Source organism: Ovis aries, chromosome 8 (genome assembly GCF_016772045.2).
Source record: "Ovis aries strain OAR_USU_Benz2616 breed Rambouillet chromosome 8, ARS-UI_Ramb_v3.0, whole genome shotgun sequence".
NCBI lineage: Eukaryota > Metazoa > Chordata > Mammalia > Artiodactyla > Bovidae > Ovis > Ovis aries.
Genome location: NC_056061.1, coordinates 28,360,255 through 28,379,211, shown reverse-complemented (window position 1 = coordinate 28,379,211; position 18,957 = coordinate 28,360,255). Strand labels below are relative to the sequence as shown.

Here is an 18,957-nt window from a genome sequence, read left to right as displayed (position 1 = left end):
ATTTTTACCTGTAAACTAAAATTCTAATTAGAGAAAGAGTAAACTAAGATTCTAATTAGACTTTACTGAAACATTACACACAGAACTGACAAATTATCCTAGGTAACTTTTTAAAAAAAATACATATTTAAGTTAAAACACTAATACTATTCATTTAATGAATATGTATATATGAAAGTTTATTTGGGTAATAAGACTAACAAAACTCACTTCATAAACTTTATTTTCCTTTAGTATGGTTTAAAAGTTTAGGAAGTAGTTTAAAGGTAATTTTATTAAGTAATAATTTATAAACCTATAAAGACCTTTCCCTTTTAAAATTAAAAAAGTAAAATTTAAAGCAAAACACTAAAAGTGTCTCATTTTTTCCTAAAGTAATTCCATATTTCATTGCAATCGAATTTGATTAAGTAATTATATAAGAGATTAGAATATCAGAAGACAATTCTTTCACCCCAAATTTCACAAGTTTTTTTCATATAAATTTTTCATGTCACAAATGGTGACAGTCCATTAGTAGTGCATAAGCTTTCAGCAATAAAAATGCCTACTGTGAAAATCCAATAAATGGTCCTAACAGTCATCCTACAAAAACTCCCTAAGTATCTTCAGTGAAAAGCCATTAAAAAAAAAAACATGGAATCTTTTAAACCACTTTTTATTCTATACACAAATGTCACGGTAAATGTATCTTTAATGACATTAGTTTAACTTGGTATAGTAACCAATGGGGAAAAAAGCAAAGCATAAAGTAATGTTTCCATGTTTGTGTGTTAGTCACTAAGTCGTGTCCAATTCTTTACAACCCCACGGACTGTAGCCTGTCACGCTCTTCCATCCATGGAATTCTCCAGGCAAGTATACTGGAGTGGGTAGCCACGCCCTCCTCCAGGGGATCTTCCCGACCCAGAGATCGAACTCAGGTTCTGCACTGCAGGCAGATTCTTTACCTGTGAGCCACCAGGGAAGCCCCAATGTTGCCATGAAGTGAAGTGAAGTGAAGTCGCTCAGTCGTGTCCGACTCTTTGCGACTCCGTGGACTGTAGCTCACCAGGCTCCTCCGTCCATGGGATTCTCCAGGCAAGAATACTGGAGTGGGTTGCCATTTCCTTCTCCAGGGGAGTATGACTTAAATATCCAGTTTTCCCACTGTAGGCAGTAATACCATCATCAAATATTCTAAAGAATCCTCAGGTGCCCCAGAGTATACTGTGCCAGTGTCACTGAAGTACTAGGTCATATCATCAAGGTCAATTAGGTCTTTCTCTCTTAATGTAATAAATATGATCTAGAAAAGCTGGGTTAAAGTAAATCCTTTTTTCCATTGACTTCAATTAAAAAGCAAATATTTTACCATGGTGTGAAAAAAATAGACTGATTTGAGAAACTGTGACAAAGAAGATTATAACTTTTGGTGAGGCTTGCTAGTACAAACTGGACATACGAACTGATATACGTCCAGCGTAACTTTCATCTCTTAATGAATTTTAGGCACTGCCTTCCCTTCACCAGTATCTCCCCTGTCCTTCCACAAATTCTAAAATTTCCCATGTCTCTGGTTCCTCCAGTACCTGCTAATTTGCTACTTATAAACACTGTTTTTAGATATGAAATCATTTATGATTAAAGGTACATCTAGTCAAGGATATGGTTTTTCCAGTGGTCATATATGGATGCGAGAGTTGGACTATAAAGAAAGCTGAGAGCCGAAGAATTGATGCTTTTGAACTGTGGTGTTGGAGAAGACTCTTGAGGGTCCTTTGGACTGCAAGGAGATCCAACCAGTACATCCTAAAGGAGATCAGCCCTGGGTGTTCATTGGAAAGACTGATGTTGAAGTTAGAACTTCAATACTTTGGTCATCTGATGCGAAGAGTTGACTCACTGGAAAAGACCCTGATGCTGGGAAAGATTGAGGGCAGGAGGAGAAGGGGACAACAGAGGGTGAGATGGTTGGATGGCATCACCAACTCAATGGACACGGGTTTGGGCAGACTCCGGGAGCTGGTGATGGACAGGGAGGCCTGGCATGCTGCGGTTCATGGGGTCACAAAGAGTTGGACACGACTGAGTGACTGACCTGAACTGAAGACATAACACCAAATAGGGCTCTGATTACTAACTCTTCATCAGACCCAAGAGTCTGCAGCTACTTCTGTCACATCAAAGTTTCAACAAATCTTTAAATTGGCTGTCTGAGTTATTATCTACTCAAATAGTCAAAAGATATCCTGCAAATTTCTAATGGCTTACCAAAAAGAAAATTAATATAACTCTAAAACAAAGACCAGCACATCTATTTGCTGTCTTTTACTCCATGAATGATCTGTACAGCACTTTAAGGGCACAAAGTGTTAAAGATAAAATAATTCTAATTAAGCTAAACTATTTTTTCAGGGAGTCCTCCTAATACAGACTATCCAAAACCTTAAGTTGAATTCTAATAGGCAAACATTTAACATCCCATTTTCCTACCAAACACTACATCCCATTTATAAACAAAACAATAACTATGTTAAAAAAACTATTCTAAAAACTAATCATTCTACCTTTTTGTTTCTATGCTAGAGACCATTTGGGACATTAAAACAGGAATAAAATATTTGAAATCTGAAAACTTAAAAAAAAGAATCCTTGTTAGTTTCAATCTTTCTTAAAAGTCAAAGAAAGATGACAGGATGATTTATGTATTTCAAGAGGACACTGAGGGTAGAGAGCGTAGATACTATTCATCCTTGTAAGCCAGTAGCTAAAAAGAACACAGGCCCTTCACTTTGTTTTCAAATCATTTAGGGGAAAAAGTCAAAGGTTTGCTTCAATTTCTTTACAGTTTTCATTCAAAGAAGTCCAGACAACCTGAGGGTAGATAGTATTCTCTTCTGCACTCAAAAGCAAAGAAAGTGGTCAGAGATAGGAATAAGAGGAAGCATAGAGGAGAGAAGCAAGCCAGTAGGCTTTCTGAGGGAAAGGGATTGAGTTCTCAGTGTATCAGTAAAGGAAGGAAGGCCAAAAACCAGTGTATATGGAAGAGAGAAACTCAGTGTAGATACTGAAAGAGCACTTTCATATCTGCTGTGATACATAACAGTCAGCAGTGAATGTTTCAGATGGACTACCTTAAATGTAGTACTTTGACTAGTCACAGCAGTAAAACAGAAATAAAAACAAAATCATCTTAAAAGGCCAAATCTGTTTCTAGAATGTTCCCAATCTGTTATATTTCATAGTATCATTATAAATTAGTTATGTTCGTAATCTTACAGAATCTAAATTATAACTTGACCAATGCAATATATTACCTAGTTAAATATAAGTTTTATTGACAGCCTCTAACTAAACCTATCTTCCATCCCTCTTTTTCCTCAAGAACAGGAATCTTTGTTCACATGATGGGGGCTCTCCCGGCTATTAGAGGCTGGATGTGGATTAATCCAAACCAAAAATATAAGTGCCCAGTTTCGTTGCCAATTACTGGCTTGGTAAAGGGCATGTGACACTGCTGGAGGGTTTCTGGGGAAAGTTTTTCTTCCCTGATAGATAGACAGGAAAAAACTCTTTTCCTCCTAAGCTGAAAATGTTCAATGACTGCACATGGTGCCTGGAATTGCTGTAGCAACCTTGCAACCATCAGCTAAGACAGCTCTTGCTACACTGAGCAAAGGTGAACAAAATGATAAAAGGCAAAAGGGTAATGTAGTTCAGCTAATGAATCATTCAAGCTGAAATAGCCCAACCTCCAGATTCACTATGTGAACAAGAGATTTATTAACCTCTGTTGTTAAACCCACAAACTATATATTACCCAATGGATACCAATTGGATACTTCAACTGCAACTTTAACAACTATAAATGTGCACCATACCCAACAGTTAAAGTTTCATTTCTCCCTTGGCAGGTGGGGAGATGCTGCTAATAATCACTTCACTAAATGAAAGTCTCCTCCATCCCACATAACAAAGATAAATACTCTGTTGCATGGTCTAAATTGTCTACCTTAAGCCAAGTTACTTTCAGACAATGTTCATTGCTGGCAGACATATAAGAAAGTTTAAATTTTCTTTTGTCATGGTACAGAAATGAAAAGGATCAAATGACTATTCTTGGAAAAGTACTTGGCTATTCCAGATACACCTCATGACGTTTTGATGAATATATACACACACATTTTCTCCCTTAATTTCCTGCATCATAAAGACCATAGCTCACAGGTAGACTATATTAGCATAATGGGCCAGTCTGTATCTTTGCTTAGGGAATCAAGCATATCCAAAATGTATTTTAGGTTTAAACAAATAGCACAACTCCTTCTATGAGAACAGAAGAACTTCTTCAAAAGCAGGGAATAAATCTAATTGATCTTTCACTCCTAAGTACACTGCTTAGCAAAGAAGAGCTCTCAAAAATGTGTTGAACAGATTTAAGTATGTTGACTTGAAATCAATAAATTGAGAACAGGAATACAAACAGAGAATGCTACCCCTCAAAGTGCCCATTTTTACACATTTAATCATTTTGAGTTGAATCCATCCTACCATCTCTCCCTAACAACATGACCTATAGCAATTGAGGGCGCCATCAGGAATAGCTGCAAAAAACTGCAAATACAGTTCAGCTTCTGCTGCTTACTAATGAACAACAGAAGGTATTATGGAGCACTACATTACTTGGTTTCCCTTGTGAAGCTAGTGTGAGAAGTGAAGCTGCAGCATCAAGTACAGACCACATGATGCTAGGCATTAAGGAGCTTAGATTCCAACCTAAGGGATTTTCAGGAGGAGAGAAACATGGTCAGATTTCTGTTTCAGATAAAGAGCTCTGCAATTAAGAGGAGGATGGATAGAAAGGTGGAGGATGGATAGAAAGGTGGAGGACAGGTTAAGTCTGGCAAAGTGAGAGATATCAATGCCAGAAGTAGAACAGTGGTGTCAGGGGTAGAAATCCCTTTAAGAGCTATTTCTAATCAGATTTATCAAAGGCAACTTAATCTCTGTGTAAAACAGAACTCAGCACTCCCCTAAATTAACCTTCTACCACTCTTGTCTCCTGAAATGACTTAACTATTCGCCAAGGAGTTTAAGCTAGAAACTTTAGAGCCATGCTTCATTTTACTTCATCTCCTATATCCAATTAAATACTATATCCAATGGTTTCTAACTCCTAACTACCTCCTAAACCTAGTCACCTTTTCCCACTTTGTCTACTACTCCTACTCCACCATTTTTGCTTTGGACTAATGGCAACCAACCCCAGTGTTCTTGTCTGGAGAATCCCAGGGATGGCGGAGCCTGGTGGGCTGCTGTCTGTGGGGTCACACAGAGTCGGACATGACTGAAGTGACTTAGTAGCAGCAGCAGCAGTGAACAACCTCCTTACTGTTGCACATTCAGTCTCGACCCCTGAAATCTATTATCCAAATTTCTTCCAAAGTGATGCTTCTAATACACCATGTATCATGTCACCATCTTGCTCAGTGCCCTTCAGTGGCTTCTCATTGTTCCTAGGATGAAGTCTATAACTCTGAACATGGTACTCTGTTCTCTGGCTCCTGCCTAAAAACAGTAAGAATTCCTAGATTCATGCTGTTTCTTATTTGCTAGGCACTGTGCTATGCTTTGTAAGCATTATTTCATTTTATTCTCATTGTTAGGCATGAACTATTCTCATTTTCATTCTGCAGATAAGAAAACTGAGTCAAGGAGAGATTATGTAACTTACCAAAGGTTGTAGAATTATTATAGTATTGGAGTCAGCTCTGACTCCTAAGCATCTATTTAAACTCTCACACTCTCCTCAAACTGCATTACTTTCCACTCCTAAATTCACCTGATCTCTTTTACCATGAGGCCTTCACATATACTATTCCCTACATCTGGAATGTTCCCCTCACAATCTCATTTTTGCCTGGATAATACTTACTCATTTCTGCTTAAATGCCATCTCTTCATAAAGTCTTCCTGTATTATCTAAAATTACATTGTTTATTTGTTTACTTCTTTATGGTCAGTTTCCCTTCAGTAGAATGTCAAAATTGTTACCACTGATTCTCAGTTCTTAGAAAGGCATTTAGCAGGGGTTCAATTAACATTTGTTGAATGAAGGCAGGAATGAATGAAGTAGGGATGGAAAATCCCTTATCTATTAATAGTAACTTCACCTATTCAGACTAAGACACAATATTTATTTAGTAGCTTACAAGTCACAGTCAATACTTGTGAGAACTTATAGCCCTCCTAGGGGAGACAGACACATAAATATGTGATTATAACCCAACATAAGTAAAGTGCCTGTTAGAATTGTGGCTGGAATGATGTACAATAGATGCAGAGATGAAAATGAAGGTATAAATTGACAGGAAAACTTCATATTAGAGATTCTTGATTCCTTTTGCAGAATGAATGAGTCTTAAAATACATATCACATAGTCCATGTATTTCATTTATGAAAGGGGAGAGGAAGGACTTCCCTGATGGTCCAGTGGCTGAAACTCTTCATTCTTAATGCAGGGGGCCTGGGTTTAGGTCCCAGTTCAGGGAATTAGATCTCACATGCTGCAAGGAAGACTGAAGGTCCTGAGTGCCCATGCAGACAAATACATAAATGTTTTTTTAAAAAATAAGGAAGAAGACAGAAGCATCCATTACATATAGGGCATTTTATAGCTCCTTTATAATATTAATTTACTATAATAACACACCTCTGTATTATTATACCCATTTTATAGATGTGGAAATCCAAGCTAAGAGAAGTTAAATAACTCATTCAAGGTTATACAGTATATTAATAAAGGAGGAGAATCTGAGCCCAGGTTTGATACCGGTACCCATTTACTTACCATTATGTCAGTCCTTTGAACTTGTAATCTCCAGAGCCTAATTACTTCAGTTTTCAATCTAACTCTTAACAAAATTGGCTATCTGGTTTCCCATTCTAGTACTTTTAAAGTAGCAAAATAAAGCATTCAAGAGGAGGCTGAAATGAAGAATACTGACAGCAAGGGAAGGAACAGAAAAACTATAAAAATTGAACATACAAATTCAAAGTGGATCATAGAGTCCTATACATACATTCCACCCTCAACTGTACAACAGTATGTACTTGATATGCAAAATGATGACCCCATTATGAAAAAAGGAATGGCTGTTGTAGTCACCAAGATAGAGAAATAACTTTTGATGCTAAAAAGGGTAAACTTCAAGCGCTGGAATAATAATTCCTCTCTAGTAACTCTGGATAAATGTAAATTGTAACAACTGTTTCCACTGTTTGTGAAAAGAAATATCCAAGATTTTAAAGAGTCTATGTTTTATGCACATTATTATTTTTTTGTTGCTTTAAACTGAATTCAAACCAGAACAGAAAAACTGTTCATCTTAGCTTATATATATATACATATATATATACACACCCAAGTAAATCATACATTTAAAAAAATTCTGGTGCCATGACTTTGAACACATGTGAATTGAGTAATTTAGACAGAGAAACATAAAGAGCATTTTGACCATTCTTAATTTCTAAAAAACCTTATTCTTAAAAAAAACTTCAAATAAAAAAAGATAAACTGAATATGTACGAGCAGAAGGAAAACTATAACATTCTTAATTTTTTACAACTTAAATAGAAATGTATGTGAGAAAGAAAAGAATCAAACTTAGGCAAACACAGAGAGAGCTAGTTAAGTAATTGACCATAAGAGTCTATCAGTCACTCAACCTGGATCCAATTTTTCAATCTGCAGATGTCAGCTCCTTTACAACATGGGCTTTTATTATTTATATAATTCTTTCTTTCAGAAAAGAAAGGTTGCATTTAGGAAACAGATTCTGGGGTTTTTTGTTTTGTTTTTAAGAACAAGAGAAAATTGTTTCACCAGTTATCTCGAACAAGCTGACTAGGAAACATTTAACATTCTTTATCATTTTAGAATCTTTTAAACGTGAAACTTTCCACATGGAACATTGTTTGTAACAATATGAAAAGCATACTGGCTACAGTTTCCAACAACATGTAAAAATGAATATAAAGAAATGCAAGTATTTACTTGTAATTAACTGTAATTTTCAAGTATTTTTCCCAGGAAGAATGCATTTCTGCTAAAACTCTCCAGAAAGACAATACTCATTTAGTTGTACTTGAAAATTACTTTAGTTCACCTTGTCCAATTTTAACCCTAAATTAAACGTTTTACAGAACGCTCTAAATTTAAGGTAATTCAAATTATAACAACTTACTTGAAGCAATTACAAAGTGAATATCTGCAAGTAAACGTCACTGTACTAGATAAACAGTTGTACTTAAAATGCTCTTTCTTACCTGGACGCTCTTCAGGATAAACTCACTTTTCTCTCTCACATCTTTAAAGGGACACCTCTTAGAAAGCATAAGCAGATGAGCAAGAAGCTTATTCAATCCATCCAAAGAAACCGCATTTGAAAGGCCGTCTGCTGGACTCCGATAAGGTGTCTCTTTCACCAAACGAAGACACTCGGTTTTTCTCACAATGATTTGCCTAATGTTTTCCAGAGCTGTCTCTCTAGTAGTTGAATCTCTACTGCACAGTCCATCCCATCTCACTTCATTCTCTCCTTCAGCCATGACAACAGTGGAGTTTTTTCTTTGCCGTCTTCAGTTAACTTTCAGCATGCCCCCCAAAGCACTTTATATTTTTAAAACGAGAAATATAAGAATGGAATCAGAGAACTAGAATCGTCATGAAAAAACACGTCTGGGTGACATTTGGAACCAGAAGCGTCTCTTCGAGCTACAAGACAGAGCTCGCCCTCTCCTTTCACCCGGAGGGGCAGTCTTCTGGCCAGAGACTGGAAAAAAAGTTGGCAAGTTGAAACCTTACAAGCGCTGGCTTTCTGCACAGCCAGTGTCGGGAAAGTATTCTCCTGCGACCCGCGGGGTCAGCGGATATCCTCACGCTGGGGAGCTGTCAAACCAGTGCTCTGCCCAAAAAGGCTGGTAACAGTTGAACGCTCTCCAGCCATTCGGTGTTTTTTGTCAGTGCAGCCACGGTGTTCTCGGGAGCGTTCCCACCCCGCCCCTCCTCCGGCACCAGTCCCCGCCTTCTGCAGCTCCTCCCCCTCGGCCGGGCGCTGGCTGGGAAGGCTTGCCGAACCCTGGCTCGCTGGCCGCCACGGCCAGAGACCCTGACGCTCCCGGGGGGCGGCAGTCTTGTGCAGCCTGCTGTCTCGGTAGCGTTGGAGGAAAAGCGTCTCCTGTCCTAACGGTTCCGGGTGCCCTGGGCAGGCGCCGCTTCTGTTCCAATCCTTGCGTCCTCGCCCACCGCCCTCCAAGCCAGACGGGGACAGGGCAGCCCCGCAATCCCCGAGCGCAGGGCTGGGCCGCGAAGCTGGCGGAGCGGCGGGGCCCGCGGCACAGAGCCCGCCCCTTCGCCCAGCCTCATCTGTGGGGCTCTGCCCAGAGGGCGGGAGCGGGGAGGGAAGATGGGGTCCTCACCCCCCAGCCCCTCCCCTTTCTCCGCCCGGCACAAACCAGGAGCCGCCCCTGCCCCTGCGCCCTCTTCCCCGCCCTAGTAGACGCGACCCGCGGAGGCAAAGCCATTGGAAAAAGCCCCGCCCACCCACTGGCTACCTCCAGACCCCAAGTCCGCGCGCGGCCGCCAACCGCTGCCGGTTGCTACGCAAGCGTGACAGCAAGCAAGGCGCATGCGCTTTAAGAGGCACTTAATCTGCGCCGGGGAGCGTTTTCTAGCCCCTGGCGTTTGGCTTCCTTGGACCGAAAAAGGGAGAAAAAGTAAGGGGAGGTTGAAATACCCTATCACAGACAACACAAACAGGGAAAAGAAAGTGTGCACAGACGTACACCTGAAAGTGCCTGAATCTAAGTTTAAGGTCAGTCTAAAAATAAGAACGCTGTCTTTATTACGCCAAACCCCAGATTTAAGGAAGCAGGGCGTGCTCGCATTGACTTCTGGGAAAGGTAGTTTGGGTGCTGTCTGCGCATTTCGTTTGCGACAAAAACTACAGCCCCCAAGAGCCACTGCGACATTGCCTTTTGTGGCCTGCGAGCCGACGGTTAGCGCTGACAAGGACTGACTGAGAGCGTCGGCTTGGTGAGCACTGTGGGCTTGGCTGCCACTTTTCCTTGACAGGATTTTTTCCCTTCCTCCATTTCCTTTGGGATTTTAGAAACCGAGCCATCTAGGACTGTAAGCCTTAGTCCGGGGACTTCTATGAGTAATCTAAATTGGGAAGGGCTAGTCTGGGTGTCCAGTTCTCCCGCGTCGAGGCGAGAATTTGGGAATGGTCGCTATCCTGAAGGTCGGAGGGTGAGGAGTAAGACCAGACAAGGGGGATGCTGTGGAAACCGGTGCTCTACTCTGCTGCCTCTGCTTCCGTCCTGCCAAGCGGGTTCGCGCGTGATGGATTGGGTATCCCTGTGCAGTTGCGGTCTTTGTTTGCTATTGTACAAGGGTGTTAGGTGCTTTACTTGCTGGAATGACATCCCAAGCCAGGTATTCAAAGAAAGCTGTCAAATCCATTTTGTATGAGACTCAAGGGGAAAGAATCCCTGGTATTCCTAAATATGAATTTTTGCAGGCCTTAAGGATACCGTATGAAAAGAATCTCCAAAATTTAGTACGTTTTAAAGATTCAATTGTTTGTTTACAAATTACCATTTGAGTCATTCCTCTAGAGGAAAGTCAACGTTTGAACGGTTGTCAGTGGTTCAACCTACTCTAGTATTCTTGCCTGGAAAATCCCGTGGACGGAGAAGCCTGGTAGGCTGCAGTCTATGGGGTCTCTAAGAGTCGGGCACGACTGAGCGACTTTACTTTGACTTTTCACTTTCATGCATTGGAGAAGGAAATGGCAACCCACTCCAGTATTCTTGCCTGGAGAATCCCAGGGACGGGGGACCCTGATGGGCTGCCGTCTATGGGGTCGCACAGAGTCGGACACGACTGAAGCGACTTACTGCAGCAGCAGCAGTGGTTGTTCAGTCGCTCCATCTTTTTGACTCTGCGGCCCCATGGACAGCTGCACGCCAGGCAATGGACTGATAACCAAATTAGGTTTTAACTGTTCAAAGTTGCAGAATAGATGTGTCTCTAAAAATTTAGCCTTGTTAGGTACTAAATATACAACAGTGAAAAAGACATCTAATGGTTAAACACACAGTACACACATTAAACATACAGCACTATGACATATTATTGGGATGGACAGAAAAAAGATCACTTAGCCAAGTTTTGGAAAGTTAGGGAAATCTTCATCTCGGGGAAAGAGGGCCAGAAGAACAGCATATGGTGAAGCCCTGAGCAAAAGAGAGAGAAGGTAATTTCAGGAAACTGCAGTACGCCGAGGTCATATATATTTTGGAAGAGATAGCTTTTTGTATATTGATGTATTTTCAAGCAGCAAGTAGAATGGTACTGTGAATTTTCCAGATGGTTTCTGAAAGTGACCTATCTTTGAAAAGAGTTCTGATGAATTGGTTTAATTTGGGAAGCCTTCAACATTCTGAGATTACTGGTTTAAATCAAATTTTTTTAAAAAGAGGACTTACGAGTATGGTTCAAAATCCAAAAAAGCTGTTTTTTTCTTTTCTTTTTGAGGGACTCATCCTCCTTTGTCCAGCCCACAAAGGGTAGGGTAGTTTCTTAAGTCCAAGTCTCCTTTTTACTGTGTAATTGAATATGATCTCATTCGTAGCGGTGGTTTCACCACCACTTATGACTCTTAAATGTATAGCTCCATCCAGCTTTACCTTTGAGCTTTGTTACATGCATTTCCAAGATAGGTCTTGGATAGCTCACAAGCACTTCAAATTCAGCAGGCCTAAAACCAAATGCATGGTTACCACCTCTGATTGTTCTCCAGTGTTCCATATTTCACTTTAGGGTAACTCCAACCACTTGTGATAAAAATTTGAAATCTAATCTTTATTCTTGGTTTCTTAATGTGCTTCTGCCTCACTGTTCCTCACTGTTTACACTGTTCATTGAGCCCAGGGTAGGCAAGGCGGGAGCAGGAAAGCTGGAAGAAAGTTCAAGGACCCATAGAAACTACAGACATGTTTATTCTCTCCTGACTGGCGTAGCAACCATAACAGCAGACACACTGGATTCTCTCATGGTTGATCCAGTGGACACAGCTATAATGTAGCTGCAACGGCTTTTCAGGTGGAGCTTATATGTGTTTACAGAGCAAAAAGTGGCCGGTGGCCAAGCGGGTACATCTTGACCTGCATGTGCAGTGCTGTAAGTGATCTCAGCTGTTACATAATCATGTATTTACGAAACATGGGGCAATAGTGAGAGACCGTGGAGGCGAGAGAGCTTGACCACCACCATTTTGGTTAATTTGCTCCTACACCTTAATACATGTGTAGCCAGATTATTGTTCAGTTCAGTTCAGTTCAGTCGCTCAGTCGTGTCTGACTCTTTGCGACCCCATGAATCGCAGCACGCCAGGCCTCCCTGTCCATCACCAACTCCCGCAGTTCACTCAGACTCACGTCCATCGAGTCCGTGATGCCATCCAGCCAACTCATCCTCTGTCGTCCCCTTCTCCTCCTGCCCCCAATCCCTCCCAGCATCAGAGTCTTTTCCAGTGAGTCAACTCTTCCCATGAGGTGGCCAAAGTACTGGACTTTCAGCTTTAGCATCATTCCTTCCAAAGAAATCCCAGGGCTGATCTGCTTCAGAGTGGACTGGTTGGATCTCCTTGAAGTCCAAGGGACTCTCAAGAGTCTTCTCCAACACCACAGTTCAAAAGCATCAATTTTTCGGCGCTCAGCCTTCTTCACAGTCCAACTCTCACATCCATACATGACTACTGGAAAAACCAGACTTAACTAGACGGACCTTAGTGGGCAAAGTAATGTCTCTGCTTTTCAATATGCTATCTAGGTTGGTCATAACTTTCCTTCCAAGGAGTAAGCGTCTTTTAATTTCATGGCTGCAATCACCATCTGCAGTGATTTTGTTAAATCTTATCAATTTTATCTCCCAAACACCCAAATCCATCCTTTTCCCTGCATCTACATAAGCAGTCTTTTCTAAAGTGCCATAATCTCTTGCCATTACCATTGCAATAGTGATTATTCAGCCTGGGGTTTCTCCATTAGTTCTCCACACAGCAGCCAGAATAATCTTTTTGAAAGGCAAATTTCTCTTAAAACTATGTAGTGATGTTTTACCTTAATCTTAAAGGCAAAATTTCTTTATAAAGCCTAATGTCATTTGGCCCCTTTCCACCTCACCTAGCATACCACCCTCCAACTTTATGTGCTTCAGTCATACAGATCTTTTAGTCACTGGTTCTCCTATTCCTTTTTATCCATTTGTTCATTCAACAACTATCTGAGTACCTTCTATATAATAGGACATTGATGTTATACTACTGAGCACAATGTACAAAAGTCCTTACTCATAATTTTGCATTCTAGTAAGGAGATATAGACAATAAATATGTGACATATTGGGAGTGAAGACAAATGCAGTGGAGAAAAAGAAGAACCAACTCAGAAGGGGAATAGAGAGTGCCAGGTTTTGGGGGGCAAGTTTCACTTTTAAATAAGGTGGTCAGAGATGACCTAATCAAGGAGCAGACATTTGAGGGGATATGAAATAGGAGGAGAAAGTCATGCAGAGGCCTGGAGTATGAATGTTTCTATGAAGAGAACAGCCAGTACAAAGACCTGCAGGTCCTCACATTTGACAAATAGCAGTGTGGGAAGAGAGAATAGCATGAGGTCACAGAGGAAGGAGGTCATGTAGATGACTGAAAGAACTTTTGACTTTTTTGATTGAGACAGGAAGCTGTTGGAAGGTTTTGAGCAGATGGGTTGCATAATCTGACTTTTTAAGTTGATTACTTCTTTTAAATTGTGTTGATTGTGGACCACGGAGAAGCAAGGGTAGAAGCAGTAAGCTAAGATAATAGTCCAGGTGAAAAATGTTAGTGGTAGTGGGCCAGGGTAATAACAGTGGAGGCAGTGGGAAGAGGCCAGAGTCTGGATGTATTATGAAAGTAGAGCCAACAGGTTTGCTGACAGATTGGCTATGAGGTTTCAAGAGTAAAAGAGTCAAAGATGATTACAATTTTTTAGCTTGAGCAACTGGAAGCAAGGAATTGCCAATGTAATGGGAAAGTCTCCAGATTTGTGTTTGGGGGTAAATGGGTAGATCAGGAGTTTAGTTTGGCTATTTTATGTTTGCAATGACTCTTAAGATATTACAGTAGAGATACGGAGTAGGCAGTTTGGTAAATGAGTCTGGAGATGAGGGTAAAGATCTGGCTTAGATACAATTTTGGATTTCACCGTAGTTCCCTGCCCACCTGCCCCCCTGCCCCCGCCAATAGTGTATTGATAGTAGATAAAGACTGAGAATAGTTGATATCACAGAAAGAGGCACTCCATGGAGTCTGGATCAATTTGGAGTTACCTGCAACTGATGACTATGCAAGAGTGGCCAGTGAACAGAGAGAAAAACCTAGAGCATGATATATATCCTAGAAGCCAAGTGAAAGTGGCTGAGGAGGAAGGAATGCTATGTTAAATGCTGCTTTAAGCCAAGTGGTATAAGGATAACTGATCCTTGCATACAGCAACATAGAGCTCACTGAGGATCTTGAAAGCCAGAAGGGTGTTTTATTTAAGAGAGAATAGAAGAGCTGGGCTTCCCTGATAGCTCAGTAGGTAAAGAATCCACCTGCAATGCAGCAGACTGCAGATCGATTCCTCTGTCAGGAAGATCCACTGAAGGAGGGATAGGCTACCCACTCCAGTATTCGTGGGCTTCCCTTGTGGCACAGCTGGTAAAGAACCTGCCTGCAATGCGGGAGACCTGGGTTTAATCCCTGGCTTGGGAAGATCCCCTGGAGCAAGGGAAAGGCTACCCACTCTAGTATTCTAGCCTGGAGAATTCCATGAACTATATAGTCCATGGGGTCACAAAGAGTCAGACACAACTGAGCAACCTTCAGGAGAAGAGCTAGAGACACTGAATGTGGATGTAGCACCTCTGGTACCGTTTTCTTTGTCCAGACTAGTGTCTGACTCCTGTGCTATAGATCTGCAGTGAAATATCACTTTCTCAGAGACGTTTATGAGCTTCCTTGATAGCTCAGATGCTAAAGAATCTGCCTGCAATGCAGGAGACATGGGTTTGATCCCTGAGTCAGAAAGATCCTCTCGAGAAAGGGCATGGCTACCCAGTCCAGCAATCTTGGGGTTTCTCTGGTGACTGGGACCATAAAGACTCTGCATGCAATGTGGGAGACCTGGGTTTGATCCTTGGGTCAGGAAATTTACCTGATTTGATTAAATGCCCCTATTACATACTCTCATTGTGCCCTATACCTTTACTTGCTGCTGCTGCTAAGTCGCTTCAGTTGTGTCCAACTCTGTGCGACCCTATGGACAGCAGCCCGCCAGGCTCCTCTATCCACAGGATTCTCTAGTCAAGAATACTGGAGTGGGTTGCCATTTCCTTCTCCACCTTTACTTGCTAGTAAGTTACAAATGTAGTTTTACAATTGTTAGTATGATAATTTGATTGAAATATGTCTGCTTCTAAGTGTTAGCAAGCAAGAGCAGCAGCTGTGCCAGTTTTTGCAAATCACCTCCAGCTCTGAGTACAGTACCTCACAGAATGAACTTACTAAATATTTGAAAGAATGGAAGAAAAATGTTAATGTCAGAATTTTCAAAGGTGTTGCATATTTACCTGTTCACAAAAACATGAGATAATTAATGAATGGAAGAAGGTATTTTATAATGCAACATTTTAGAAAAGTAGTCTTAACAGAGCAAACTTTTATTGCTAGTAAATTGTAGTGTTCACTCTCATGAAATTGGATTTGCTAATAATTTTTACCATGTTCCTACATATCTTGTCCTGTTATAAGATAGTCACATATATTTATAGTATACAGTAGAGGATGGGGCTTCTCAGGTGGCCCTAAGTGGAAAAGAATCCTGCCAGTGCAGGAGACACAAGGGATGTGGGTTCAATCCCTGGGTTGGAAAAATCCCCTAGAGTAGGAAATGGTAACCCACTCCAGTATTCTGGAAAATTCCATGGACAGAAGAGCCTGGTGGGCTGCAGTCCATGGGTTCGCAAAGAGTCTGATATGACTGGATACAAAGTAGAGGATATGTAGAGGAGTTCCTGCTTTAAATGAATAGTACTCTAGTAAAGGAAAAGGCTAACTGGCTGTACTCCAACAAGAGGCCTTCACTATGAAATTCATTAAAAAACCACGGCTCCTAAGTCTTTTTTGAAAAAAACAGGTATACCTGTTTTTATTGTTCTTCACAAGTAATGCTTTTTTATTTTTATATTTTTTACAAATTGGACATTTATATACTTGTCCAAAATTGTATTGGGCAAGTACATCGGCACCATATTTTCTACAACATTTGCTAACTTCATGTTTCTGTCACACTGTGGTAATTGTCGCAGTATTTAAAATCATTATTATTATATTTGTTTTTCTGATCTGTGATCAGTGTTTTTTTTTTAATATAAATTTATTTATTTTAATTGGAGGCTAATTACTTTACAATATTGTATTGGTTTTGCCATACATCAAGATGAATCCGCCACAGGTATACGCATGTTCCCCATCCTGAAACCCCCTCCCTCCTCCCTCCCTGTACCATCCCTCTGGGTCATCTCAGTGCACCAGCCCCAAGCATCCAGTATCAAGCATCGAACCTGAACTGGCGATTCATTTCATATATGATATTATACATGTTTCAATGCCATTCCCCCAAATCATCCCACCCTCTCCCTCTCCCACAGAGTCCAAAAGACTGTTCTATACATCTGTGTCTCTTTGCTGTCTCACATACAGGGTTATCGTTACCATCTTTCTAAATTCCATATATATGTGTTAGTATACTGTATTGGTGTTTTTCTTTCTGGCTTACTTCACTCTGTATAATAGGCTCCAGCTTCATCCACCTCATTAGAACTGATTCAAATGTATTCTTTTTAATGGCTGAGTAATACTCCATTGTGTATATGTACCATAGCTTTCTTATCCATTCATCTGCTGATGGACATCTAGATTGCTTCCATGTCCTGGCTATTATAAACAGTGCTGCGATGAACATTGGGGTACACATGTCTCTCTCAATTCTGGTTTCCTCGGTGTGTATGCCCAGCAGTGGGATTGCTGGGTCATCAGGCAGTTCTATTTCCAGTTTTTTAAGGAATCTCCACACTGTTCTCCATAGTGGCTGTGCTAGTTTGCATTCCCACCAACAGTGTAAGAGGGTTCCCTTTTCTCCAGACCCTCTCCAGCACTTATTGCTTGTAGACTTTTGGATAGTAGCCATTCTGATTGGTGTGAAATGGTACCTCATTGTGGTTTTGATTTGCATTTCTCTGATGATGAGTGATGTTGAGCATCTTTTCATGTGTTTTTTAGCCATCTGTATGTCTTCTTTGGAGAACTGTTTAGTTCTTTGGCCCATTTTTTGATTGGGTAGTTTATTTTTCTGGAATTGAGCTGCAGGAGTTGCTTATATATTTTTGAGATTAGTTGTTTGTCAGTTGCTTCATTTGCTATTATTTTCTCCCATTCTGAAGGCTGCCTTTTCACTTTGCTTATAGTTTCCTTTGTTGTGCAGAAGCTTTTCATTTTAATTAGGTCCCATTTGTTTATTTTTGCTTTTATTTCCAATACTCTGGGAGGTGGGTTATAGAGGATCCTGCTGTGATGTGTGTCGGAGAGTGTTTTGCCTATGTTTTCCTCTAGGAGTTTTATAGTTTCTGATCATACGTTTAGATCCTTAATCCATTTTGAGTTTATTTTTGTGTATGGTATTAGAAAGTGTTCTAGTTTCATTGTTTTAGGAGTGGTTGACCAGTTTTCCTAGCACCACTTGTTAAAGAGATTTTCTTTAATCCATTGTATATTCTTGCCTCCTTTGTCAAAGATAAGGTGTCCATAGGTGCTTGGATTTATCTCTTGGCTTTCTATTTTGTTCCATTGATCTATATTTCTGTCTTTGTGCCAGTACCATACTATCTTGATGACTGTGGCTTTGTGGTAGAGCCTGAAGTCAGGCAGGTTGATTCCTCCAGTTCCATTCTTCTCTCTCAAGATTGCTTTGGCTATTCGAGGTTTTTTGTATATCCGTACAAATTGTGAAATTATTTGTTCTAGTTCTGTGAAAAATACCGTTGGTAGCTTGATAGGGATTGCATTGAATCTGTAGATTGCTTTGGGTAGTATACTCATTTTCACTATATTGATTCTTCTGATCCATGAACATGGTATATTTCTCCATCTATTAGTGTTCTCTTTGATTTCTCTCACCAGTGTTTTACAGTTTTCTATATATAGGTCTTTACTTTCTTTAGGTAGATATATTCCTAAGTATTTTATTCTTTTCATTGCATTGGTGAATGGAAATGTTTCCTTAATTTTTCTATTTTCTCATTATTAGTGTATAGGAATGCAAGGGATTTCTGTGTGTTGATTTTATATCCTGCAACTTTACTATATTCATTGATTAACTCTAGTAATTTTCTGGTGGAGTCTTTAGGGTTTTCTGTGTAGAGAATCATGTCATCTGCAAACAGTGAGAGTTTTACTTCTTCTTTTCCAATTTGGATTCCTTTTATTTCTTTTTCTGCTCTGATTGCTGTGGCCAAAACTTCCAAAACTATGTTGAATAGTAATGGTGAAAGTGGGCACCCTTGTCTTGTTCCTGACTTTAGGGGAAATACTTTTAATTTTTCACCATTGAGGATAATGTTTGCTGTGGGTTTGTCATATATAGCTTTTATTATGTTGAGGTATGTTCCTTCTATTCCTGCTTTCTGGAGAGTTTTTTTTTAAATCATAAATGGATGTTGAATTTTGTCAAAGGCTTTCTCTGCATCTATTGAGATAATCATATGGCTTTTATTTTTCAATTTGTTAATGTGATGTATTGCATTGATTGATTTGCGAATATTG

At 40.3% G+C, this 18,957-nt stretch overlaps 2 protein-coding genes across 9 annotated transcripts in view; one reads left to right on the top strand and one right to left on the bottom strand.

Annotated features, from left to right (window-relative positions):
* The window catches only part of SESN1 (sestrin 1), a 112,362-nt gene extending 103,363 nt beyond the window's left edge, over positions 1-8,999 (bottom strand). For both annotated transcript variants that reach the window (XM_004011221.5, XM_012182656.4), the window contains exon 1: positions 8,315-8,999. In XM_004011221.5, coding sequence (XP_004011270.1) covers positions 8,315-8,596 — 282 coding nt within the window. In that variant the 5' untranslated portion in view covers positions 8,597-8,999. The remainder of the gene's footprint in view (positions 1-8,314) is intronic.
* Positions 1-18,957, top strand: part of CEP57L1 (centrosomal protein 57 like 1) — a 116,059-nt gene that overhangs the window by 22,563 nt on the left and 74,539 nt on the right. For 2 of the 7 annotated variants that reach the window (XM_042253332.2, XM_012182647.5), the window contains exon 1: positions 9,680-9,861. The exons of 2 other annotated variants lie outside the window; for them this stretch is intronic. The gene's annotated coding sequence lies outside the window, so the exon portion shown is untranslated. Of the gene's footprint in view, positions 1-9,679; positions 9,862-10,013; positions 10,083-18,957 lie in introns of those variants that run through there. 3 more of the 7 variants (XM_042253329.2, XM_060419508.1, XM_042253331.2) reach the window with 2 other exon arrangements.